Here is a 27,440-nt window from a genome sequence, read left to right on the forward strand (position 1 = left end):
GCTGTGGTTTGGGTTGGTTATTTTGTTCTGAATCCCGAGGTACTCGTGTCGGATGTAACCGGGGCTGCTGCCCTAGGTCGGATCCTCACTGGCGGCGAAGCCGGGGCGGAACTCGAACCCTCGATCTCCCCCTCCCCAAGCCGACGCCTTCCCCCCTCGCCCGCGGCCGGGGGGCGGGGCGCACCTCCCCGGCCCCGCCCCTTGCCCCGCCCCCGCGCGGTGGCGCCTGACGACAGCTGCAAAAGCACTTTTTTCAGCAGCCGCAAGTGAGGTGAGTCGCGGCCCAGGCGGGCGCGGAGGGGGGTTCGGAGCCCCCCCGGGGCCCCTCAGGACGGGGCCGGCCCGGCCGCCGGGACGAGCGGCGGGGCCGCAGCCGCTCCCCCTGCCCCGGCGGGCCGCGGCCGCCGCGCTCCGGGACCGGGCGGGGCGAGCGGGCGGGGGCGCGGGCGGCGGGCCGCGGGGCGGGGAGGGGCGGCCGGTTGGTTGCTGTAGCGGCGGAGCCCGCGCCTCCCCCTTCGCAGCCCGGTGCGGGGCCCCGCTGTGACCCGCGCTGCCCCGGGGCTGGGGGCGGCGAGTCCCCTCAGGGGGCGGTGGCGGGGCCGGGCTCGGGCTGCGAGCTTCCCTCCCGCTTCCCTCCGCGTCCCTCCCGCAGGGGTCCGGCGCAGCGACCCGGTGACCCGCCGTGCGAGCCCGCGGCCTCCGCGCTACCTGAGCCAATGCTAGATCTGGAGGTGGTGCCCGAGCGGTCTCTGGGGAACGAGCAATGGGAGTTCACCTTAGGTAAGTGTGTTCCTTCCCCCCGGCCCTGTGCGTGAGTGGGGGCGATGCGGGTCCTCTCGGCATCCGGCGTCCATAAGGATTCTCCCAGCGCTTTCGGGGAGTTGGAGAGAGAAAGGGAGCGAGAGCCAAAGCTCACCCTTCTCTGTCGCTAAAAATACTAAAGTACGAGCTTTAAGGATTCCTTTGTAGTTTATAGTTTCATCTTTAGCTTTTGCGTGCTAGCTTGTGCTTTATCTGCTTGTGTGCTTTCATGTGCTCGTTTGCTTTCTTTTGTCTTGCCACCTAAGACTAGTCATTCTTTTAAATAACTCCTAAAAGAGGAAGCATGAATGTGGTGATTGTCACCTGAATGTGTGTCAGGTGATATTGGCAGCTTCAGCTATGCACTGATACTTACTATAAATGCTGTGCTTTTCTGTACAAACCCTTCATAAACATGAATCGAATTTCACAAGTTCTTTTTGTTGCTGTTGGGCTGTGAAATAGTGGAGAAAGTTAACTTTGGAGATACCTTCTCAGGGTTAGATAACAAGTGTTTTTCCCCCTAATCATTTGTATTTTTCATCTCGCTGAGTAGTCCTTCCCTACCAGTTATTGCTCTGCTTACTGTGATGAGCGAGAACTTTCCCCCAGCTGATGCAAATTTGGCTGGTGCTCCGGCAGGACACTTAAATGTGCAGTTGAAATGAGATGGTGTGGATTCTTTGGGTGACCTGTATTTTCAAGCAGATATTGGTAGTCCTTAAAACTTTCAGAAAATACCGTAGGTGTCACCTTTTCTGAGTGGCTGTGTGACATATCAGTGTCGGACTCTTTATCTCCCTATCCCATCATTGCTGTAGCTCTGTGTAAAGTTAATGGTCATAGGAGTTGGGCAAATGTAAACAAGGCTCTGTGTGTCAGCTGTGTCTGCCTGAACTTGAGTTACACTTGGGCTGCTGCTCTTGTCACCTGTGACAAGACAGACTGTTCCTTAAAAGGAACAGAGGGGACAGACTGTTTCTTGAAGACACTGTTACACAGTTGCCCTGAACTAGGGTTGGACCAAAGGAGTGGTGCTGTGCTGTGGAGTAATTAATATGAAACCAATCAAACACAAAGGGCTGTTTATGCTGCTGTGACTTCAGTCAAGTACAGCTTGGTGGTTACAGACAAGGCTAAATGGCTTTTGGAGGCTAATTATAGCACCTCAGGTCCAACTGTTTGAAATCTTGGTGAAATCCTTGTACCCTAAATGTTCTGTGCTCTCGGCTTTGTGTGACCTTCTGCCATCCTTTAGTGCCTGTGTTACCTGGGGAAAATCAATCTCCAACTGCATATCCTGACAGTCTTCAAATACAGAGAACTGGCTTCCCTCCATTCTCCTTATCAAAACAAAAAAAGGAAAGAGAAAATGTTTTTCCTTTTCCCAAGGAAAGCCTGTTAATGCAGTCTCATGGTTAAAATTTTAGTGTCTCTGTCTATGTGCACACACACACACGCATAGATGTGAGAGGGAGGAAACTCAGCTGTATTTCTTGGAGTAAACATAGCCACCATGTGATGTGTCTAATATATAATTAGCATGACCTGCTGGTGCAGAGAGGCTGACTAGGTATTAGGATACTTAACTTTGTCCTGCACCAGCGATGTTGTGTGAAGATTGTCCCTGCTGACAAAGCTGGTTCAGCTGTGTTCGTGGCAGCGGGGCTGGTAGTGCTGGTGTAAATGGGACTCTTGCTGCCAGCAGTGTTCTACTCATTATTTGTTTAGCTCTGCTCTTAGCAGAACTAATGGCAGTATTCCTGAACTGCTGCTGACTCTGGCTTCCAGTACTGTGCCCACAATGGAGATGACTGAGGGGAAATGCCAGGAAAATTTTGTACATGACTTTTTGGATTCTGTTTCTGGCTCCAGTGTTGACTCACTGTGTGACTAGAGCAAAAAAAATTTAACCGAGACTGAGTTTAGATACCTGTGCCACTGCACCTCTTGGGCTACATTCCTGCTGTTTTAAAGGAGAACAATTAAATACTTGTTCTGTAGTGCCTATAGCTGTATTGTTAGTGCTTGAGATGTATAATTTCTAAGGCACACTTGCATTTCTCTGGCACTTTATACTTTCTTTTCCTACTGAGTTTCACTTACCTTTATTTAATGCGTTATGATTCATCTTAGATTTTTCTTGTATTTTTCTCTTAATCTTTATTCACTGCTCTACCCTCATCCCTTCAAGACACACAGTCTTAGCATAGGCTGATGCTTCAAGCCATGATGTTCCTGACCAGTGTATGTGAGAGAACTAACTGTCTTGTGCCGCTTGTATCAATCCAGCATTTAGAAAAGGGAAAGATCTGTGATAGAAGAGCCCTAGCACTGGTCTTTGTGGGCATTACTGCCATGGCTCAGTTTGGTTGACTGTCTGATGTGCTGGAAACCATGTTTGCTTCCCCATTCCCCCTGACTGATGAGCAAAGGAAAAAGAATTCTTTGTTTTCCTCTTTGACTGCAAAGGCTGACGAATGTTGAGGAAAAAGGGGATGTTGTGTGTGAGAAGACTGAAGAAAAAGAATCAATTTTTTTATTCCTCCTTTGACTTTCTGCAAATGGAGGCAAAGGGAGGATACTGGCTGTTCAACACATTTTGGGTCCTGTAAACTGTTCTTGGAGAATTTGAGTTGCTCGCTGTAGCTTTGCTAAGCAGCTGCATGGCCAAATCTGCTTGATTCTCAGTTGCTGAAAACTGGACCAAGTCAGTCCATGTCCATTTGCTTGCAGCCTGAGAAAGCTGTGAGTAAGAGAGTCACATGAGCCATCTGTTTGCACACTTACCAGCTCGAGATTGCATCAGTTTGCATCGAACTACAGCCTGAACTCGGTGTTTCTGCACTACTTGAACCAGGTGCTTTTTTACTGAATCCTCATGGGCTGCTGGCACCGTCAGTATGGACCCTGTCAGCTGTGCTGGCTGGGCTTCAGCCTGTGCCACTGGTTTATTTTTTAAATGAGCTCATGGTCTTAGCTCTGCAAGTCTTTCATGAATGCTGACTGACGACATGGGTTTTATACTCTTCAGTCAACCTTACTTCTTTTTCTGGATTCATACCTTTTACTAGGTTAAGAAATGTGGAATTTTTACAGCAGCATCTTTGATCATAGCTCCTTGCTGCCATTTATGTTTCTGTTCCATTTTGAAAATATTAATACATAATAACTGTCATCTTCAAACTCAGCTGCCTGGACTACAAGGCAACTGCTACTTCCTAGATAATAGGAAACAGTGCTGCTTTATTATGTGGCTCTGCATTTTAATTTCATTACTGTTATTAAAATAATAATTCTTCTTTTTGACTTAATATCATCTACTGATGTATAATTTCTAGCTGCAAACCAAATTGTCCCCAAGATTGTGGGATGAGGTGAAAACCAGTTTTGCAGACACTTGTATATGGTATTTGCAAATTGAATCATTGTAGTTCTAATCTGTACATCACCAAAACTTAATTTCATCATTTCAGCAAAGCTGCACTATATGGACACGACAAAGAGAATGATGTTTTTGGGGTTTTTTTTAGTGTTATGGTAGTATTACTTTAAAGCAGTACCCATGGTGAGCTAGATGTGTATGTTATAAATAGTTATAAATGGAAAGGGAGAGAGTTTTCTCACTTCGATACTGTAGATAATGTCTAAAAGGTGCTTTGAAACATGACATACTGTCTGAGTTTGAGAGGTGTAGCTAGTAAGTAAAAGTTTTGAATGTATTAAAAGTGTAGAGGTAAATTTTCCCTAATCAAGGCAACTTTCTTAACATTTAAAAACTAGAAATAGAAAAGGACAGGGCAAGGAATGGAAATAAAGTGTCAGATAACTGATCTAAATTGACTTGCAGCAATTAGTATGAAAATAAAACTTCACAATTATGAGCTCATAACCCTGCTTTGTAAATGCGTGCTTTGAATCCAGGAATGTGATCACGTTTCACTTGGAAAGGCAACGAAGGTTTTTAGTGTGATAAATGATGGGATGGTGTGGTGCTATTTTTTCTGCAGAATCAGCTGTTCCATTCTGCTTTCAAAAATTTATAGTTGTAAAGATAAGATATACATTGAGGAAAGAAAAAAAAAGCCCTTGAAATTGTATGAGAGGCTGAATGGCTGTAAGTGTTTTGCCTCAATTGAACCAAATTTTTTAGTATGTATATCTTGTCTGTAAACTGAGAAGATAAAATTTCTTCCTTGACATAAATACAGCCATATCAGCAGTTAATGTGGCCTGTTAGGTCTAAGGAGAATCATTGCTCTATGTTATTATTTGTATCTGTCTGGTATGGATACCCAGTACTTTATCAAGGTTAATAAAAGTGTGTGCCATAAAAAGTATTTCAGGAGCCTATTGAATGTGTAGAGGAGTGCTCTAGCCAGCTCTAGTGGAGTTTGATATGGGCTGTGTTATCAGTTATTGGATTGTAGACCCCAAAAAGCAGAAAATTTTGTGCCCAGGCTCTGGCAAGCTCTTTGCTTTTTCTGCCTGAACTTTGCTGTTTAATTTTGTGTCTAGAGATACTTTTTTCATCTGTGCCTAACAACTGGTAGACAAACAATGACTGTTCTGTTTCCAAACACCAGGTCTGTGCTGATACCATGAGTTAAGTCGGCTTGTTTGTTGACCACATACCTTTCTGTTGTAACTCAGTGTTTGCTGATGGTGGTTTGGTTACCTCATGTGTAACCTTGCTGTTAAAAATCTCCGTTAGCTGCTCTCTGCACTGAAGAAATGCACCTGTTTTTATTTCCAGGAATGCCGTTGGCTCAGGCTGTAGCAATTCTTCAGAAACACTGTCGCATTATCAAAAACGTCCAGGTTCTCTACAGTGAGCAGGTGAGTAGTGCATTGGCTGGGCAGGAAGTGCACCTCATGGTGAATTAAGACATGCTTTGTGCTAATGTACGTATTGTATGAATTGCAGGGCTATTTGAAATTGAATTACACCAAATTATTGCCACCACATCAGAGATGTAGCTTTTATAAATTTCATGTCAGATGTAATAATCCTCAGCATAGCAGTGCAGTGATTTAACAGCTGTCAGTTTTGTAAATGCAGTGGAGGAGTGGCATAGTTTTTCCTTTAAGAAGTGAAATGTTATGTAATTAGCTGGACAGTTTAATTCTAGTCTATTTACTTCATAATTTTGAAGTGTTGCTGCAGTTTAAAGAACTGAATCACTCATTACTTTCTGCTTTTGTGTTTGGTCCAGTGGTGATGAATCCCATGAAAAACCTTCCATACCTTTTCTCTGCATCTGCAATATTGTCTGCAGAAAGTAGATGCAGTGATTTAAACCAGCTGTAGATGTTTTAATAATTCTTCATAAAGCAGCATCATGTTCCTGATGTTTGACTTCCATCAAGAAGGGGACTAGAAGCAAAACCCTTCTGCTAGATCAAGTAAAATGTGTTATTCTGATGGAAATGTAAGGGGAGGTAGGACGAAGGAGGATTGTGACTTTCCAGATGTTTTATGTGCAATGCATGTTAATAAGAGGATGATATTCATATGTTGCAAATTACAGCTCTCTCCTTCAGGAAAAAGGCGTAGTCTGTACAATGTCAGTTTGTATCAAAACAAGGATTCAGGCCTTGTGCATTTGCAGTGAATACTGAATGGCTAAGAACAACCTTGACTCTGGTGTTCAGTGCTGGATACATATTTCATGTTATTAAATGAATTATCCTTTTTTTTGTTTCACTTTATGTGGATTTATGGGTTTTATGAATTGCAAATCTGGCTCCTTGTGATTAATGCATGGGAGCATCCGTCTGGCAGTGAACATATTCCTTGTTTTTGTATTCTTTGGAGGTTTTTAGTGCACCACAGTGCATTTGAATTATTTCTAGGGTTGTTTAGATAAATGATGAGATTCCTGTTCCAGTCAGATTGTACAATTATGGAAGGATTAATGGTTCGGTGCTAGCAAGCAGAGGTGGTTTCTTACACCTCTTGGGAAGTTACATTGTTCTTGACTGTGTACACTGAACTTCTGTCTGCCAAAGACAGGTTTAGTGGTTTGGGTTTTTTGTTTTCCCAAAATGTAATAAATATAAAGATGTTTTAGCATCTGCATAGTGTAACAAAATAGTAGTTCTCAACTTTCTGGAATAGTTCTACTGGTTATATTTTTTTTCTGTATATTATTGCAATTCAGTGCCTGATATTCTTTTTCACACACCGCTCAGGGCCTGCATTTGACTGTCTGGCTCTGTCCTCACCCTCATGCAGAGTGCCATGCATTTCATTAGCAGCTGGGCACAAAGAACTCAGCTCTTAGAAGATTCAAAGCTTTAAAATTTACTTTGCCATGCACAACTTCTATCTAGCTAAACTGTACCTGAACAGCCTTCATGTTTTTCCTCTTTGCCTTGTAAAAGAATGCCTTTGAGCACAGTGATCAAATGTTATTTAAAGCTGTTGCGTCTAAAGCACTGAATTTCTGATCCTGGAACTCCAGCAGTGAGTATTTCCTTTCAAAAATTTATATGGCAATTAAATGCAATTAGATCTGCCCACGGTGCTCTCTTTAACTTGACATAAATGGGATGCCTAAATTGTGCCAAAAAAAGCTTGATGAATCCTTTTCTGTGAATAAAAGAATTTTAACTCCTTTTTGGTCAGTTTAAGTGGGATACTAATTGCCTTTGTTTTCCTAAGCTTCTTCCTCTGGATTTTGGTTGATGGGATTGTTCAGTGATAACAGTTTTTCCTGCATCTTTATGTAGATTAGCAATATAACTGCACATCTGTGGTGCTTCCTTCAGGAAGAACTCTCCTGTTGCTTCTTGGCATCATCTTTCATACTTGAGGTTCTATTTTGTGTATTAAAAGTCACATGAACTAAATTTGTGCCCTTGAATCTTTCCATGTATTAGAAAATAAGCTAGCATAAACCAGAAGTTATTTGCTGTACTAATTATCAGGCTTTTCCTCAGATGTTTGGGGGTTTTTTTCCACCCACTCAAAAGTACTTGTAATGCTCTCATTAATTTTGGAATAACCTCATGAAAACTTTGTTTAGAAACCAGTGAAATGCAGAGCATATCCCATAGCAGAACAGCTCTGCTGGTGTGTTTGAATGCAAGATTACAAGTTTTTTTTGCTCTATCTGTAGCCTTTCTAAATGAGATTTATAAGGGATTAGAAAAAGACTGTCAGGATCAACATTAGATCTTTTTATCTCAAGCTTATAGTTCTGTTGCAGTGCTGCTTCAGTTCTATACAGAACCATAAAATTTGTCAGCAAGAGTGAGGTATTGATGCCACTGTGTGAAATGTTGTGAAAGTTTCATTTAGGAGACAGTTTACCCACTAGATCACTGGTGTTCAGGAAAGATGAGCTCAAACTGAACCAGCTTCAGGAAAAGCTACTGCAGTGATCCAGAGGAACAGGAAATCTGCATCACAGGGAATGGAAAGCCCCATGGCTTGTTTTCACCTAGTGTTGTGAAGTCTAGGATCTGATTACTTCAGTATATGGTTTGGGAAGGGGTGGGACATGCACGTGAAAATGCTCAGAAAGTGTCAAGGCTAGAAGACAGTGCTGATGTGAGAAAATTGAGGGTGAGAATTGGACTTCTGACAGTCAAACCCCAGAGCTTCTCCCAGTAGAGCAAAGTAAGGTGGCTTATGCTTAATTCATGAAAGGGCTTGTATGGTGTGGCTGCCCACTTCAGAAGCCTTTTTTTGCCCCAGTTGTCCATCCCTATTCTGTCTTTTGCTAGGAAACTGCCTGGTGCAGTTCTAGGCCATGAATCTTGCTGCCTGCCTGCCATTCAACCTTTTTTCTCCTCTGAGGAGACAGCTGTGGGGGATAGAGCATTTTGAAGCAAATGTGCTTTAGATGGTACATGATCAAAAAGCTGAACTGGGGCCAAGTGACTGTGTCTGTGTGAATTGCACTGGTTGAGCAGAGAGCAGCTTCCCCAGTGACCCAGCAGACTGAGAGGGTGCAGAGCCTATGCAGACACCAGGAAAGCCAGTGGAATGTCTCCTATTGACTCCAGCAGACTGCAAATTAAGCCTTTAGTTGTTATGATTCACAGTAACTAAGGAAACCTAAATTCACAACATAAGAGTCTGAAGCCTTCCTTTTGAGGCCTGAAAAAGACTGTGACAGTTTGAGTTTTGAAGTGGAAAGCCATCTTTTTGTCAAGCACATGCCTGGTTCTGATGTGAGACTTGGTATTTTTGTGCACCAAGAATGCAACAGAGGCTGTCCCTAGATGATGTCTCTGATGCTAAACTGGGAGTGTTAATTTTCGGGGTGGGGTTTTGTTGGTTTCTGGTTGGTTTGTTTGTTTTTAATGGGATTGGGAGTTACATTGTTTCGAGTTTTTTGGTTTTGTTTTTTTGTTCTTTCCCCCACTTACAGTAATGGACAAAGTACCCTTGTAGGAGTTCTTGCAGGGCACAGATATTACACAGGCACTTCTGGTTTTTTTCATAAGGAAACTGAAGGGGTTGAGAGGTGGTTGAGAGGTTTGGCCAAACATATTTTAGTTATGCTTATTAATTGAACAAATGATTGTTTTCTGAGACACTTTTGTTTTTCCAAAGTAACCAATTTATACTTTTACAGTGATACCTATCTTTACAAAGAAGTCTTGAAATTAAAAACCTAACAGCTTTTTTTTGTTTTACAGTCACCTCTTAGCCATGACCTCATCCTTAACCTGACTCAGGATGGAATCAAACTGCTGTTTGATGCTTTCAATCAGAGACTTAAGGTAATAAAACATCCCTCTTGCAAACAGACATTGCAAACCAAAACCCTGGGATGTATTGACACTTAACAGAGCATAAGTATGTGGCTCATTTAATTAGTCTTACATAAAGTGCTCTCTTGTGATTTTGAACTGCAGTTCTTCTGTGGGATTTAAATCTTTGTTTATGGAAGTAAGACACCTTACCTTTGTTCTGGGGACTGTACAAATGCCACAGGAGTGTGATGGTGCAGTGTGGTCTCGCTTGCCCATCTTGTCTCAAGGTGCACAGGAGCTGCACGAGGCCCTTACTAGAGCTAGGCCTTGGATTTGAAATCAGATCATCATTAATGGAAACCAGACAGTGTTGTTTTATGCCCAGGTTGTTCCTTTATGTGGGCTGCCATTTTATTTATGGAGTTGAACTCCCTCCTATTCATAGTTTTCATTTAAGTTAGCTTTGCAGAGTACTTTTGTGGCTGTGAGTGTGTGATTCCCCCCAGAAAGCCACGTCCACGCATCTTGTGAGCAGCTGCCTCCTGCACTGATTTCAGTTTGTTCTGGATGAGTTTTGGTTCCTGCAATTGATGTCTTCAATTCTGCTTTTATGCTTTTAGGTGACCAGGAGTTGATCTCCATCTCTCAAGGATGCTTAGTGTAGTTAAGATGCAAAATAAAAGGCAGGCTGGTCACTACCTTCCCGTGGCATTTATCCTTGCAAGGTGTCTTGTAATGGAAGTGGTATTTTTTATTCATACAAAATGGGCAGCTGTGGGACTGTAGAAGTATGACTACATGAGTACAAAATTTTGAAAACCTCTTAACTGAAGCCTTTAAAATATCTGTGTGTAACTTCTTAGTTATTCAGGGTGATCCTTTCAGCCAGACCAGCTGTGCTGAACAGTTGTCACTGGTTCTCACCTGGTGGGTGTAAATTTCACTGTGACAGAAGTGTTTAGGTGTTGATTGGCTAATTGGGTGAGAGTGAACTGCTCTAACTGCTGTGTTGCATAACACTTGAGAGTGGAAGTGTGGAGTTAAATGTGATACTAAAAAAATTGAATGCTTATCGTTTAGTTAAGTCTGGAATATGGTGCTCACATCCATACTTCCAGGGTTTGGAAGAGTGGTAGGTGGAGCCCTCTGCCCTTTACTCACATCTAAAATAAAACCAGAAGAAAAATATCAGTCTCCAGAGTTCAGCCATTGCTTTATCCCCAAAATTACCGTAGGAGAGTAGCATGTGCTATCAGCTGAAACTTAAGCTCTTTGTATACTTCATACATATGAAATTGTTGAATAGCAACCCAGATTAGTTGTTGGAAGTACTTATTTCTCTAAGAATAGCCTGTAACACCATGGTATGCTTGTATTTTTCTAAAATTTTTTAATATTAATTATAAAAATACACATTTTGAGGAAAATTTTCAGTTCAAATTGAGCTCAGCTGTGGGACAACTGAAGACTTCTTTTCCCAGATTTCTGTTTGTAATTGCCTTATGGTAGTTTCTGTTCATGAAGTCATTCTGTAATAATGGTATTCTTGGTTTTGACATGTTTTTGAATTTATTTATTCAGACTGTGTATGTGCATTTACAATTTTTAAGAGAGTATCTTGAAAATTCTTTGTCAGCTGTATGAAATCTTTCCAACTGTATGTAATTCTGAAGGAGACTGAACTCAAAACTGGCATAATCATTTCTAGTACATGGCTTCCTTACTGACTTCTTTGGGAAATGTTGCAATCCTGCAGTGTTTTTGAGGTGCTGTAAGTAGTGTATACCTTGTCTCTTCACCTCCAGTTTCTGAGGGTCTGATTTTGTCACACCCAGCGTGCTAAGAACTAAGCAAGAGCTTTTCTCACCTTTCTCCATAATGTGTTTAAAAACTAGTTTAAAAGAAAAAATAGAAACCCCAAACTCTTCTGGTGTGTGTTTTTAGGTTTGTTTCAAAAATAAAAAAGTACAGGAAAAACAATCTCTTCTGTTATGTTGTGGTTCCGTGGTCTAGTGACACTTCTGTTTGTTTGAAATATGAATAGTCAAGCTGTGTAAATGCATACAGTGCTATGAAAACTTATACTTGTAAAAGTGTTCAGAAAGCTTTCTAGAAGAAATTCGATGGGATCAGTTCAGAAGTGAGCAACAGGACTTGTTAAAGGATACTGTAGCTGTAAAGTAAGTAATGCCTGTTTTTAAGATGGTGTGACTCTGTGTTTTCAGTGTTGCTCAGCAGCGCAAAACTGGAAAAATCAGGCGGGCTTTCTTGTCTTAGTGTGTTGTTTTTTTTAAAACACACTTGCTAGTAAATTTGGCTGTGAAAGAGATTGAAGTACAGGCTACTAAGATGGAAAGTCTTGACAGTTCTAAGGAAGCTGGTGCAGGAATAAACTCAGCAATATTCCTAAGAAGTTTCCTCCCTTTTTTCAGGAAGAAGGGGGAAAGACTTGCCTTCAGTAGCCAAAACATTGCAGGAGGTGTTGCTAATGTGAATTGGTAGATCCAGGACCAGGTTCTGGAAGGAATTTTAGCATCAAGGTCTCTCATGTGTGCTCCCTCTGAGGTGGAGAAAGAGTTGGGTTTCACAGCATTGGTCTGTTATTGCTGGTAATACACATCTGAACATTTTTATAAGTCTTAGTAGTAATTATCAAAACAGGGAATATTAGGAAACATCAGCTGTTCCTCATTTAGGGCAACTGTCTTCTGTCTGTGTAGTAAACCCATCACTGAACAGTCCTTGGTCTTCTCAGTTTATGTTCTCTGCACATAGAATCACACTGATCCTTTTGTCAGCGTAGCTGCTGTGATTTAGAAAATAAATTTTTTTCTAGTGCTCTGGCCTATTCTTCATTATGACTCTCATGACTTACAAGATCCTTTGCCATTAATTTTTGCTAAGTTGCACTTGTTAATTCCTCTGATGTTGGTAAAAAGAAATGTTGACCTGAGTTGATCTGAATCATGGGAACAGGACTGTTGGCAAACTGGTGCCTGTTGGCTGCTGTCAGGGTGTTTCTCTTGGGGGGAACCACATTTGTGCCACTGCAATTCCTTGTGCACTGCTCCTGGTTGTTCAGCTCATCCTTTTGTCTTCTGCTGTGCAGTTTGTTCAGTAGAACTTCAGGAGGGTGCCCAGTGCACTTCAGTAGTGGCTGCAAAACAAGATCTGGGGTGGGGCTGGTCCTCTCTATTTTCAGAAAAATTTTGTGGAGGGAAAAGATGTGCAAGATCACTAAAAAAAAAAAAGTAAAATCAGTCCTAGCTTTTCATGAAAGTAGCCTTTGTTTTTTAATAGGCTTTAACAGTGAAGGAAATCTGGACATGTCAGCTGCACTTGATTTAAAATACTAGATAACCAGGTTTTTCCAAGAAGCATAATTCCAAGTGTATTTCATTAAGAAGAAAAATGTATTTGTTCTCTTATGTTGGTTCTGCCAAATTTTAGTTTGTTGTGCCCTACTTGTTGCTTATATTCTGAAATGCAATTAAATGTTGACTTTTTTTTCTAAATATATATATAGAGGTAGTGGTTTAAACATTGCAAGTTGTTTTATTTAGGGTTATTTGCTGGGCATCTCCCAAAACCAAGACTTCCTTCTCAGCTGGTGATATTTTTAGGCTTTAAAGCCACACTTGGTAGCAAGCTCCCTGGGAAGTTCTGCTTTATTCTCTCACTGAAGAGTGAGTCCTGTCTGAATTTGCCAATGATTTGTTGGAGGATTTTACAAAACAAAATTGTGTTTTACCTTTTCTTTAGAGTGGTTGTGAGCTGTATGTATTTTCTTTTTCTGCTGACACTGGAACATGTATGTAGGGTGGAAGAAGCTTGCATTTGTCCATGGCTACTTGCCAAAAATCATCTGCTTAAAGCCCAGTGTAACCTCAAAATCCAGTGACAGTCATAAAAATCATATGACATCAGTCACAGATGCATGTTTGCAGTGATGTATTCAGAACAAAGGATCCGTATCTAATATTTTCTGCAGAGAGGAAGGCTCCTTGGAATATTCAGTAAGGTCTACAAGATTTAGTAGCTATCAGAACTGGGTATGATGGCTTGCCCTGATTCTTTGTGGCCTGCTCTTCTGATTGTCCTCTCTAATGCTTGGCAAGGTTGCAAGATACCTTATGTATAATTGAAATTGAATACCATTACTAAGTCTTGCTGTGTTCATCTTTTACTTTAGAAGGGCTGGGAAGTTACAGCAGTGCAGTCAGTGTTAGAACTTGGTGCCTTGCACAGGCATTCTTCAGGGTAATAGGAGCAACCCAAGGAATGGCCCATTGTTTGACATTCATCAGAGGATTCCCTAATTAGCTAATCCTTGCTATTGCTTTTCTTTGAATTTAAGAGTAAACTTTGTAGAAATCAAAATACTGATGTGTCAGTGAAAATATTTCTTCTTGCAGGCAGTGCTGATGTACATGGGATATGGGGGTTCTCTCCTGAACCCAGAGTTGTTCAGTCCTTATTTCAGATGTGCAGTTGCTGAGTCAGTTTTTGAAGTTTGATCTCTGACACTGAGGTTTATCTTGACAGAGTTCTATAAGAAGGGGAGGAAACAGCACTAGCTACTCTTGCCGTTTGACAAGGATTTGCCTCTAATGATTTGCAAATGTCTGAACTATGGCAATGTTTCTGTTTCCTGTGTTTCAGGTGATTGAAGTTTATGACTTGACTAAGGTGAAGTTAAAATATTGGTAAGTGATTTAAGACCTCCCATGATTTACTCTTGGTTAGAGTGGCTGGTTTTATTCCTTTTTCTTTAAATCCTGAATTCATTTTTTCAATTATTCTTTTTAAAAATCAAAAATAGCTGTTATAAAGTAATGTGCATAATCATTCTTTCTTGAACATAGCACTCAGTTAAATTACCAGTTTACTCTTCAGTCTTGGAGACTTACAATTTAAATGTGGTATTGCCATTAGTAAATGTTTGTAGCATCTGTTTGGTTTCCTTCAGGCAGATTAATTTTGTTTTCTTTTTCAGTGGTGTCCATTTTAACTCTCAGGCAATTGCTCCAACCATAGAACAAATTGATCAGTCATTTGGAGCAACACATCCAGGAGGTAAGCCAAAAAAATTCTGAGAAGCACACCTAGCCTGACAGACTTCATTCTAGGAAACCTTTCCAGTATGTCTGCCTAGAGCAATGTGTAGGCAGTTCTGTTGTCATAGGATGTGAAGCTGTGTTCCAGAATGGTCATATTCTTATAGCTGGGAGATCATGTAAAATGTACTGTCAGTTCAATTGTGACTCTCTTTTAAAAGTGGAATGGTGAGGCAGAGAGTCACTGGCACAGAGTGGTGTATTCAGATGTCAGTAATGATCTGTTTTGAACTGCGAGTACCAGAAAACTGTGAGCTTTGTTGCTGATGCTGTTGTTGTTACACATCCTTAAGCATGGTCAGCTCTGAAGCATCCTTAGGCATTGTGTATCCCATGAGCACAGACATTTGAGTTGATCTCTGTGCAGAGTCACCCAGGGCTGTTTGCTCAGTCTCCATGCTCTGTGAACGTGGTTATACCCCTGCTAGGCAGGATCAAATCTGAGCTGGGGAGGTGTGAAGTCAGTCTATGTGCAGCATGAGCAGAACCAGGATAAGTTTGTTTAACCTGGCTGAACCCACGCTGACTCTTGCACAGCCACTCAGCTGTTCACCACCTCTGCAGCAGGAGAAAGACTATCTTTAAGCTCCTTGTTTATATGTGAAAATGAAGAGTGTATTTCAGGGGGTTGTTAGGCTATGAAAATAAGCCAGTGGTGAAACTTTGAAGAGGATATTTATAATTAAACTGCCCGGGAACTTTCAAGAAATGGAGCCACAAACTGGCACAGCAAGGAAGAACATTAACTCCATATAGTCAAGATATCATTTTCAGAGCCTCATTTTCTATTTTTAGCTTAAGTCTGCCCATTTGCAGTAGTCAGGCTGATCCCAAACAGGCGAGTGTTCTTTGTGATGGATGGTGATTGCATACCCAGCCTTTGTCTCTGCTCTCTGCAGACAATCTCTTGCACATTACAGAACAGGATTTATTAACTGGGGAGGGCCATGTGGGTAGATCAGTGTCATTGCATAAAAGCCTCTAGTAGTACATGAATATCAGATTGAGATAAATGAAGCTTGGAGCATTTCTAGCTGTAATACCCCAAGGACCAGAATTAGCCTTTTTAAATTTTGGTCCTGACATTAACAGTTCCTCTTAGACAGAAACTCTGAAATGTATGGTTAAATTGATTATGGAAATGGTATATACAAGAGACTGTAGAAGTTAAGAAGGGTAAAAGTGCTTCCGTGTCCTGGGTGGCTTATAATTTTTATTTGTTCCATGATGATAGTTTATTTGCAAATAATTAGAGGTGGAGCACTTCCAAAATTGTGATATTATGAGCTTTAAAAATACATATCTAGCCGTAAGCATTGCCTGTGGTAGTGATAGCATGTTTTATTACTGCATAAAATAGTATGCAAGCACTTAAAAACATAGTTTGGCACCACGTGTCCTTGTGCTGAATTTGCAGATCTTGTGCACCTGTCATATTCAATTAAGAAAACTTGCACGCTTGCTTCATCTGGTGATAGTTTTTCATAACATCTTTTCATCTAGTGACATGTAGATAAGAAAATGTATTTATTAAAATGTTGGCCTCTATTACCATTTCACTAGTGCATTTGCTTATTCAAGTTTCCTCATTGGAAAAATACTTCTTGCATTAACAGCCTACTTAGCAGAAGTAAATGCTCTGTATTAAGCTGCCTGTCACAACCAGTTTGAACTGTATTATGCAACACAAGTTTTTGATAACTCTTTTTTTTCCTTTGTGTTTTCTGAAACAGAAAAGGCAAAAAACCAGAATGGTTTTCAGCATGTGGGAGTGATGGTGATTGTGTTTTCATGTTCCACAAAAATTGGAGGTGGGGTGGGAGGAGAAACCTTCCTCCTCATGTGACCAAAGTACCAAATGTTTTCATGAATGAAGGGAACATAACCATCCCTTTACTTCTCTGTGCTAGTATTCCTCCAAACCCCCAAGCACTTCAAAAGTATTTTGTTGTTTATCTGTTAACCTCCACTAGAATTTCACTCAAAATGTTGTCTTTCACTTCAAACCAAGGTGGTTGCAGCAGAACTTTCCTGCAACAGGATACAGTGGTAGTTTCAAAATAAATTTCAAAAGGTTAGCAACAGTTTTGTGTTGAAACCGACCTTCAGTGAGCATTTTTGGTTTTGCCAGATCAGTGGTTTTAAAAAAGAAGCGTCATCAGAAAAATCAACCAGCTTCATTACTTTTTGGCTAACATTAGTTTGAAACATTGCAGTACCTTTGTCATGGGGCTTACTGAAATACAACCACTTTGGAGGTCAACAGCTTCATCAAAGCCAAGATTTTTATCCCACATTTCCATGATTCTCTGACCTGACCTCCTGCTGGGAAGTGCTTGCTTTTGCCAGTGGCTCTATTGAAACCACATCCTGTCCTGAGTCCTCATGGATGTGGCTTTGTGCCGAAGTGCCGTTTAGCAAGGATCAGGGCTGTAGGGTTCAACTCAAGTCATAAGGTAGAAGAAGAAGACCTCCTTCCCTCCTACCACAGGGGCCTTGCAAAGCTGGAGGGGGTTCCTGTGTTCTAGCTCTCTAACTCGACTTCAGCAGTGGCCCACGCTCCCCTAAGGTGCCAGAAAAGTCTTGTGCTTGATTCCCATAAGAACTGACTTTTGGATCTGCCTCTGCTTTTACTAAAGCTGTGTCCATTTTGCAGCCTTGCTGCTGTTGGTGGCTTTGTCCTTCCAGCTCTACAGAAATATTTCCCAGCTGGTCATACTCTGCTGCCTTCCTGGAAGGCAAACCTCCTCCCTTTCCCCCACTCAGAGTGCAGCAGCAAAGAAGCAGTCTTTTTGCTTCTATCAGCAATTTTGAATGGAATTAGCAGGGTACCTGTTTGGTAAAAAAATGTTAAAAATAATAATTAAAAAAAGCCTTACTTGTTCAGTCATGTGGTTGTGATCTATGGTTTTGAGGGAGACATGAGAGAACTTCCCAAGAATAAAAAAATTCCTTGCCCTTTAAACCTAAGCATCAACAAACATTGCAGGGGATGGGAACTGATGCGATTTCTATAATCAGATATCACGCTTGGCATGACTAGGGGAAAAATAATTCTCCAGCTGGCTGTGGCCTTTGGAAAAGATGTATCATAATTTATCACATGACAGTGATTTGTGTAATTTTCCTGCTGATCAAAACATTTCCCTCTCTCCACACGTTTTCCTTTCAGTGACAAGCGTGGAAAAGACTCTTAGCCAGCACATTCTGCAGAAAAGGCAAATGATGACTTTTGAAAGCTTAATGCTTATTGCTCAACTATTATTTTTCTATCCTGGGTGGCCTGGCACTGTCCAGATACCTTGTGATATGTCTTTCAAGTTGAATATTTGGAAGACACTGTGGGAGGGAGAGAATAAAATATTTCTTTGTATGCATTTTCTCTCTATGCTATGTCATTTTAAATATAACATTTTAAGAAAAAAGGGAATGTTGAACCTTTGGTATTCCTTTGGTAAAATGGAAGAAAGCAGCTTCTCTTGTTAGAGAGTTTCTTTATTGTTTTTAGCCCCTGGTGTTTTCAAGCTGTCAGCTCCTGTGTGTTATGAGAACAGTCTGTTCCCCCAGTGGCTACAGGGCACAGGTTGAAATTTGTAAAATCAATCCCAAAACAGTTCCCAAGTTCTTAGTCTTCAGGATTGTTTTTTAATCTTTCCACAGTCTCAGAAAACAGTATGTCTTGTTAGAGTAAGTGCTGTGACGACATTTATTGTTGTTTGTAGTTGATGTTGTGCAATTGATTGCAATGAATCAGGACATCTCGTGATGTGGTGACAGCTGGAAGTCTGTGTGTGCTCTAATTTATTAGTGCTCTTTGTCGGAGCTGACTGGTTGGCTGCTGTTTCTGGTGATGCTATTTTTAATTAGCATTGTAAATGGCCCAGGACCTGTGTGTCTGAAGCATTTCCTCCTTGTGCTGTTACCTGGGAATGCATGGAGCTGATTGGGGCATGGGAGCTCCTCTTGGGAGGAGAGGTGGAAGTGCAGGTCGCAGGGTGAGCTCTCCTTTGAACTCCCGTTTTGTGCTGCCCCGTGGTGTGAAAGAGGAAATTATCAGTATTCTGTGCACATCTCTCTCAAAGACTTTCTGGTTAATACTGTACAATGTTTTACATAACACTGAACAGAATTGTTTTGTACTAGTAGTGGCTATTTAAACTACTTTAGAGATATTAAGGTATAATTGATTGTGTCATACTGTATAATTGTGTTGTTAGGGATAGGGTAGTGCCTGCAGGCTTGCAGAGGCAACTGTAATGAATTTATGGTTTCTCTTATTGCTGTGCTTTTACTGCATCAAATTAAAAGTAAAGCTGTTACTGTCCTGTGTAATTTGTGTTCCTCCTGCATTCTCAGATGTAACAAATTCATTGAGGTGATGAAGGTGCTGTTAGATATCAACTGGAGAATTCTTAGATTATTTTGGTAACTCTGTTTTTTCTTTCTTTTCCCTTTTAGTGTATAACTCAGCTGAGCAACTCTTTCACCTCAATTTCAGAGGACTGTCGTTTTCTTTTCAGTTAGACTCCTGGACTGAAACCCCGAAGTACGAGGTGAGCAATCATTCTTAGTTAATGGATGGTCTTTTTGCAAGTACCTCTATGGTACTTGCAAAGTATCACCTAATTGTGTCTTGCTGTCTTTTGCAAGCAAAAGGAACCAGTAATTTGGAAGGAATTGAACCCCTCAGTTGTGTTCTTATTAATGCTATGTAACCATCTCAAAGTTAAAAATTTACCTCCTGTTGGCAAAAGGCATGTGCTTAGGGGTTTTGCTTGCATCATGAACTGGGACTAACAATTCTGTTGGTGAAGGGAGTCTTCTAAAAATATGAGTGCTCTCTATGCAAATACATAAATATTAAGCAATCTACTGGGAGGCTGTTCTTTTATCAGATGTTTTTGAATCTCATCAAAGTGATTATGCAACTAAAGTAGGATAGACTTCATAAAATACATTTTCATCTTAAGTGTCCTTCAGTATGAGTGCTTTTAGCAAGCCAAATGAGTGAGGTTTTTTTGTAATGCCTGTTTGCATATTCACCAAATGTTTGGATGAGTTACTGAATAATTAAATGCATTACTGCATTCTCTGAAATCTTCGTAAATCACTGTCTAAAATGGAAACAAGATCAGGTCCTGTGTAGTTTTCTTCTGTACTAACAAAAATGTATGTATAACTTGTTTTGTGTGAGGATGGAAAAGCTCTCAGTTGTATAATCTGGGTTTATCAGTTAAAAAGCATGGTATTAAAATAAAGGAGCATATAAAGAGCCAAAACAAAGGGGAAGAAATCAACCAACATGATGACACATGTTCTTTGTCACAGCCTAGTGCTTTAGTGGTTGTGGTTGACATGTCACAGGGGTAACCAGGGGAAGTTATTGTTTAGCAGTAGGGGAAGGTCAGTTGGGTTTTAGATTGGAAGGTGAATAGAAACCTAGTAAACCAAACAAAAAGAATGACCCAACAAAGAGTAGTTTCTTTTCATGCAAGAGTTCCCAGGGCATTGATGAATGAAATGGCCAAGCTACTGAGGAAGTCAATTGTTACACCAAAGATTTGAAAAGATCATAAAATATCTCAAGTTGGAAGGGACCTGTAGGGATCATTGAGTCCAACTCCCTGCTCCTTGCAGGACTACCTGAAAGTACAAAATATTAAAACAAAACTGCTAGAACAGTGGAGAAAATAATTTTGCATTCTCTAAGTGTCTCATTCAGTGTTCTGGTCAGATTAGTAAAATACTGTTTGCAGAGTGTAATGCCAAAGTCTCCCCAGGAATAGGCAGCAGTAGGATTGTTTAGGAAACAGAGTAGTATGAAACAGTCCCTAGGAAAGACAAGTATTTGTGGAGATTTTTAGAGACAAACATTAGAAAAGATTGCAGAGTGAAGTCAAATTTGAGTATGTCGAAATCTGTCAAGTTCAGGGAAGATTGTATAGGAATGCTAAGCTACTTAGCAAAGCAGTGTAATCTTCTGCTTATGGAAATGGAAAAACTGAAGAAAAGTTTAGAGTTTATTGTATAGCTGGAAACAAGCTGCAAGTGAGGAGAACATGAAAACCTTTTCTCACTTCAGTGATTTGAAGTCTGACTACTGTAAAAAGCAAAAGGTATTAATGTTCTAGGCAAATTCAGGAAGAGAATTGAAATCGGGACATCTCTAGATTTACTAAGTAGTGGAGGTTCCCTTCTTAATACCTACAGCAGTGAAAGTCATTGTTCTGGGTTAGTTTTTTTCCTAAGAATTTTTCGTGTGTGTGTGTTTACCTTATGTGATGTCCTGCTAAAGTAGACCAGGTAACAGTTTGCATATTGTGCATCTTGTTTTTGTTGACTACTTGTGACAAAGATAGGTTTTTTTTCCTTTATGATGTCAGCAAAGTATATTATTGGTCTTGAATGTCCTGTCACATTCAGAATGGAAAGAAATTCCTTCTTCTAGTGCAGTAAGAGTCAGTCTGACTTCCTTAGCCTGCTTTCTACTTGATGAGAGCACTCAAACCCCTGTCAAAACAGTATGTGTAAGAATGTGGTGATAAGGAGAGTGGAAAATCTATTTAATGAACAAGTTTCTGTTCATCAGATAAGGGCATCTTGCAAACCAGCAAAAATGTTAAAAGGCTGAAATACTTGCAGTGGGAGACAAAAAAGGGAAGTTTTCCTTTAAGACAGATGATTTCTTAGACCTTAAATACAGTGTATCAGCATAAATACTTGGAAATTTCTAGCTGCTGGTGATCAAACCAAGGAAAAACTTGAATTCTCAGTACACACAGTGGCTAATTGTCAGACTAATGGCATCTTTTGATGAATAAACATAGTGAGTGTTTCACCCCAGCTCAGGAATCCATTAGTGGTGAAATACAAAGAAACACCACCTAGAAGGTTAGATTTTTCTGTTATTTTGCCCCTTTGTCTTTGGCTGGAGACTTACTTGAATTGGTAAGCATAAAGTGCATCTCTAAAGCAATTTCTGACCTTGAGCTGAAGTGTCTGCTGTGTTGTGTAACAAGAATGATTTTGTGTTTCCACAGCCTAACTTTGCCCATGGTCTGGCCTCTCTGCAAATTCCACATGGCGCGACTGTGAAACGTATGTACATCTACAACGGAAACAGCCTGCAGGATACCAAGTACGTGCAGCTGCTCGTGCTCTTCTGATCATTTATTTAGTGTTTTGCCATTGCTAAATATAATTGTATATTATTTTAGTTCAGTTTGGGTCTTCTGTTTATTTGGTAACGTGTGGAATGCCTTAAGATACCAACCTCAGTCAAATTTCTGTGGGTGTTGTCCTCAGACCTTGTAATCAAATGTTGGTTTGATTTATGTTGCTGTAAAATCAGCTTGGTTCAGCTGTAGTAGGTAAGTTCAATTGACCTGAAAATGAATTAATTAAAGTAGGAAATATTGTGAATTTAATAAGACATGTTTAGGCTATTCTTACTCTACATTTTGTTTGTGTGCGAATGACCTCTCCCTAAGCAAATCAAACTTGGTGGAGGCACTCAAAGTTTGTAGCATATTGATAATATGTATGTCATGGCAGGGCCCTATCAAGGGTCTTAAACTCTCTTGCTAACAAAAATAATAAAATATGCCATGTGCATAATCTACCATATATTCAATGTATGTCAGGTACCTGACTGAGCTTACTGTCATAAAGGCCAGGCTGGATGGGGCTTTGAGCAGCCTGGCCTAGTGGAAGGAGTCCCTGCCCATGGCAGAGGGGCTGGAATTAGGTGATTTTTAAGGCCCCTTCCAACCCAAACCATTCCAAGATTCTGAGATACCTAATCTTAGAAATACCCAAACTGATAAAGTGGTATTTTTTGCAGAGACAGTTGAGTTTTAAGGGCGGGAGATAAACACATCCTTGGATTACTGCTCAGAAGGGAGGGAGCCTTGTTTATGCAGACATTGTCTCCTAATTAGAAATAAGTGCACTTGAGAAAAATGCTGTTGTCTGTGCCCGTCTGTGACATGGTGAGCTTTAGTGAAAGCACTGATTGTTGCATGGGGCTCTGTTGTGTGTGTGAGAGAGAGCTCAAAGCCCAGCTTTAAGCTTGTCATTCACCCAGAGGAGGAATTGACGTAAGAACAGTGAATTTTAGGGAGCATATACAAGCTAATACACAGGCCTTTCCATTAAAGCTATCTTACTTGGGGCTGTTACTGTTTTCTAAAATAATATTGTTGCTGAATTAAATTGAGAACTTTCCCAGTAAAGCAGCACAGTTGCCTTTGGTGTACTGGCACAAGCCGATTTCATGTTCTGGGCTATGAAGTACCTTCCCAAGAGCAGTGAGAGCATCATGGAGAAAGTTCTTCTGCTGCATTTGGATGATACGCCTAGTTCAAGGATTTAGTTAGCTTTAAAAACTCCACCACTTCCATTTTCCCCAAGAGAAATCTGAGCTGACATTGCCTCATAGGAGATATCCAAAGGCTAGGTACAGTTTCTGTAATTCCTTAATTCCTGTAGTCTTTGAAACCTGCTGTTTTCTTCATTAATAATAAAGATCTTGCATTTGAGTGCTGTTTTGTTCCTCTTTTTTTCCCCCCATGCTTTCTGATCCTTCTGTATAATACAGCTTTTAATCTGCAGTCTCAGTTACACGCAGCTTTGTCAAAATTAATGTGCTCTGTTCCAGTGAACTGGTACCAGCTTGTTACAGGAAAATTTGAAGATGAAGCAAATCCTATGCACATTTTGTGTGATTGGTTTCAGGGCTCCCTTGATGCCTCTCAGCTGTTTCCTCGGGAATGTGTACACCGAGAACGTCGACGTTCTGCGAGATGGAACTGGACCCTCAGGTTTACGGCTTCGCCTACTCACTGCAGGTATTGGAGACACTCAGAGCATTGCACTGGTTGTTCTCCTCAGGAGAAGAGGGATAAACCTGTATAAACTGAGCACAGGTTATTTGTGATGATATAATAGGTGGTCTCAAAGTGTTCTAGCTACCTTATTTTGAACTATTGGAAGCAAAACCCAGTTAAATCTTTGTGAAGATGAATCTGCCTGCTGCTGCATTTTCCTGACCCTGGAGAAATCACTGAAAACTGGAGCCCCGTCTTTACATGTTCCAAGTCCTTAGAATCTGTTTGCAGAAATGGAATTTGTCTCCAGGTGTATGTATAGAAGAAAACAGATCACTGTTCTCAGTACATCACTAGAAAACCCCCATGACAAACCTAGAAACCTTGTGTATGTGCATTTTCTGATATTCCAGGGAGCTTTATGATGTTGATATTTTTGTGATTAAATTTGGAAGGCTTTAAAAAATGCCACAAGTGACTACATTAATGCTGCGGCCCTAAACTACACTTCCAATTCAGTTCTGTTTTCATTTACTGTAGGAGACAGTGGTGGAAGTGAAGAGAGGCTGATGAGTCTTTCTCCTTGTATGTGCTTTCAGAGATGGGGAAAGACATAACAACTGCGCAGGAGTCTTGTCCAGTCACCATAACTTGAGACTTGACAATGTTTTTAAGAAAAAGTATTGAGATGTTTTTAACAATTTTCATTAGAAGGCTCAGCTTTTGACCTGTTCTGACTGCTAGCTCTATGTATATTGATGAAACACTTGGAATACATTCACAATATGCAAAAGTTGAAAAAGAGAAAATTATAGATGAAGAATAAAAAATTATGAATAAAACTGGAGCAGATATTTTCAAGCTACTTTGCTTTTCTCATTGCAGAGGAAGATAAGGTAGAGCTGTCTAGTGCAGAGCACATATATCCCCCCCTGTACTGGGGAAGGAGTTAGCTATAGCATTATAATTATGTAAATGATTTTGAGAAATTGGACACTTTTAAGATAGTGTCAAGTTTTGTTAAAAATGTATATGCATGCAGCTTAAAGGAAATGTTGTCAATGAGTAAAATAATTACTAAAATATCACTGATGTTCAGACAAACTTGCAGAGAGGCAGTCTGGATATGTGCTGTTCTTATCTTGCAAAGTTTGTAGAAACTCTTGTAGAATGTATTACACACCTGTTCTGTCACAAGTTTCTCTGCCCATGTATTAACTTACTGTTGCTTAAGAAATCAAGGATTACTAATTGGATTTTTCTGATTTATTTTAGTGGGTAACTAGCTACATAAATAATGCATAATGAGGAAAGCTAAATGTGTAATTAGGGCACATCCTGTGTTCTGCAGTAACTGCTGCATATGTGTACTTGCATTCTCGTAAATGTAAGATGCTGCATTCCTGTAAGCAAATGGGCTCACGAACTGCAACATCTTTCCATTTCCTAACATCTGGTAACATATGTCAGCAATTCATCTGTGTAATGGCTATTCAATAAGATCTGTTTTTAACCTTGTTTGCACAGGGACATAGTTGCTATTGATTTAGTCAGTTGTGGGAATCTTGAGTAAATGTCTGTTTTGTGATACAGTTAATATGGACGAGGGATTTTGCTTTATGCTCTTGACGTTTTTAGCTGGAGATAAATCTCTAGCTGCTAAAGTAGAATATTCTAGGGATAGAAATAATTCCTGGCATTTACTGCTAATAGCCAGCTGATCAAATTGAGATAGGCTGGGAACCAAGTCATGTTCATGTGAGTGGCAAGGAAGTGAAGGTAGTGTGGCTGAAGTTGGAGGTTAAAGTGGGGAACCATGCAACAGTCAGCACATGCCCCACTCTGATAACAAATATTTACACTGTTGCAAAGTAAATGGTTAAATTTAGTTTGGCACTGTTGTCTGAGGAATGCAGCTGTTTGGTTTGTGATAAATAGAGGAATGCTAACCTTTTGGTGTTGATTTACTGATGTATTTTGTGATCAGGAAGGATGCATGTAGAGTTGTTTTCCATTCCTCAGGCTGTGGCCCAGGTGTTTTAGCCGATGCCAAGATGCGGGTATTTGAGCGCTGTGTGTACTTCGGTGATTCCTGCCAGGATGTGCTCAGCACCTTGGGCTCTCCACACAAAGTCTTCTACAAGTCTGAAGACAAGGTGAGGGAATTCTTTCAGGCACAGGCTTTGTTCAGTGGTGCCTCAGTCTCATCGTAGTGCTTGTGTTCGGCAAGGTCAGTGAAGTTGAACTGCCAAGTAGCACAAATTACAAGTGCTTGACATATTGCTTGGTAATAACAGACCATGCTGAACCATTATCGAATAGGTTTTAAGAAGCTTTTTTAAAATCTAAATTGAAGCAAATCTGTTTAAAATTTATTTTTAAAAAAATCAAATTGCATCATGTTAACTGGTTTAAGAATTGTTACAAATGGGAACACTTCTGTATCCAAATGTGCCTTAGCAAGTGTGTGCTGCCTATTTTTTTTTAAATTCTAGTTTATATAAAATAACCTCAGTATATACTTTAACATTTTCCTAATGGTTTTCCACAGCACAATGTAAGTAAACCTTTTAATTACAATAACTGAAAAAGCTGATGTGCCACTGTGCTGCTGCAAGCAGGTGATGGTCCTGTCATGAAGCACAGTTCTTGCATAGTTGAGCAGAGGCTTCAAATGAGATTATAGCAATTTGTTTGGATGTAGAGATGTTATTAAAGCATTCATCTTTGAGCATTATTGAATGCATCTGAAAAGTGTGTTTCTTGCAGATGAAAATCCATTCACCCTCGCCCCATAAGCAGGTCCCATCAAAGTGCAATGACTACTTCTTCAATTATTTCACACTTGGAGTGGTGAGTGGAAAGCTTCCCTAAACAATTCATATAAACTTCTGATTTAGTTACACAGCAATTCTTTCAGAAGGCTAAAGGCTGTGGGAAATGAGAGACTTCAAAACTCTTGATATCTGCATTTCGTATCTCTGGATATGAAAAGCTACACTGACTTTCCTTTAACACTTACAAATTGAATCAGCAGTGTTTTATCTCCACCAGTGGATGGAGGGCTCTTTGCACTTCTGCAGTCTCTTAGGTTTTCTCGTTTTTCTGTTGTGCCTGATACATAGGTAACGAGTTCTTGTTCCTGAGGTCCATTCCCCTGTTCCACAGAACTGAGACAGGTGTGCCATAGCAGCAGTTGTGAAAGTTTGCTGAGCTGTGGGGTGTTGTTAAATCTTCATGTTCCTCCTTGCAGCTGTTTTGCTTTAGTCTACGTTCTGTAAATAATATGCAGAAAAACAAGATCTCCTTGGAAAACTTGCCAACATTAGCAAATGAAGCTGCAATTGTGATTGTGTGCTGGAGGAAATGTGTGTTATTTGAATTTACAAATAGTCTTATTTTCAAATACTACTTTTAATAATTTAATTCAGTTTCAGTGAGATAAGTACATGTCACTCTATACAGGTGCTATTTTAAGTAATCTCAGGTTAGTTTGGGAAAGGCCACCTTCCTCTATACATATTGCTTCATCTGTCTTTTTTGTCTTCAACAGGATATTCTCTTTGATGCAAACACTCACAAGGTGAAGAAATTTGTCCTGCATACAAATTATCCTGGTCATTACAACTTTAACATGTGAGTGTACAGAACTCATCTATTAAAGAGTACATTGAAACAACTGAAAAGGAAATCTTATGTTCCCTTTAGAGAATTCCAGTATTTTTTCATAAGTCTCTTTGGTGTATCTAGTAACCTGTGGAGGTTTCAGATGTCATTAGTAACATTGTTTTAGTAGTATTTTCTTTTTACTTTTAAATGCCTTTATATATATTGGCAAGTATGTCTTAAAGCAGTGAATGAGGTAAGGTAGTTCTTGGTCCAGGTATGATGTGCAAATTCTTGATAGAGGCAGACTTTGTATTAGCAAGAGTGTCCTTTTACTGGTAGCTATGTTGCTGGTTTTTTCCTAACATGATTTCAG

At 40.3% G+C, this 27,440-nt stretch overlaps 1 protein-coding gene across 2 annotated transcripts in view; it reads left to right on the forward strand.

Moving 5' to 3' along the window:
• Positions 1–234: 234 nt before the first annotated feature.
• PHAF1 (phagosome assembly factor 1) overlaps positions 235–27,440 on the forward strand; it is a 37,523-nt gene continuing 10,317 nt past the window's right edge. Inside the window, exons 1-12 of one of the 2 annotated variants that reach the window (XM_039558158.1) lie at positions 235–271; positions 653–780; positions 5,558–5,640; positions 9,457–9,540; positions 14,176–14,219; positions 14,510–14,589; positions 19,089–19,183; positions 21,671–21,768; positions 23,367–23,479; positions 25,481–25,614; positions 26,228–26,311; positions 27,012–27,094. In XM_039558158.1, the coding sequence (XP_039414092.1) occupies positions 717–780; positions 5,558–5,640; positions 9,457–9,540; positions 14,176–14,219; positions 14,510–14,589; positions 19,089–19,183; positions 21,671–21,768; positions 23,367–23,479; positions 25,481–25,614; positions 26,228–26,311; positions 27,012–27,094 (962 nt within the window). In that variant the 5' untranslated portion in view covers positions 235–271; positions 653–716. Of the gene's footprint in view, positions 272–511; positions 781–5,557; positions 5,641–9,456; positions 9,541–14,175; positions 14,220–14,509; positions 14,590–19,088; positions 19,184–21,670; positions 21,769–23,366; positions 23,480–25,480; positions 25,615–26,227; positions 26,312–27,011; positions 27,095–27,440 lie in introns of those variants that run through there. The other variant, XR_002044862.2, reaches the window with a different exon arrangement.

The sequence above is a fragment of the Corvus cornix genome, chromosome 11, assembly GCF_000738735.6.
Source record: "Corvus cornix cornix isolate S_Up_H32 chromosome 11, ASM73873v5, whole genome shotgun sequence".
Lineage (NCBI taxonomy): Eukaryota > Metazoa > Chordata > Aves > Passeriformes > Corvidae > Corvus > Corvus cornix.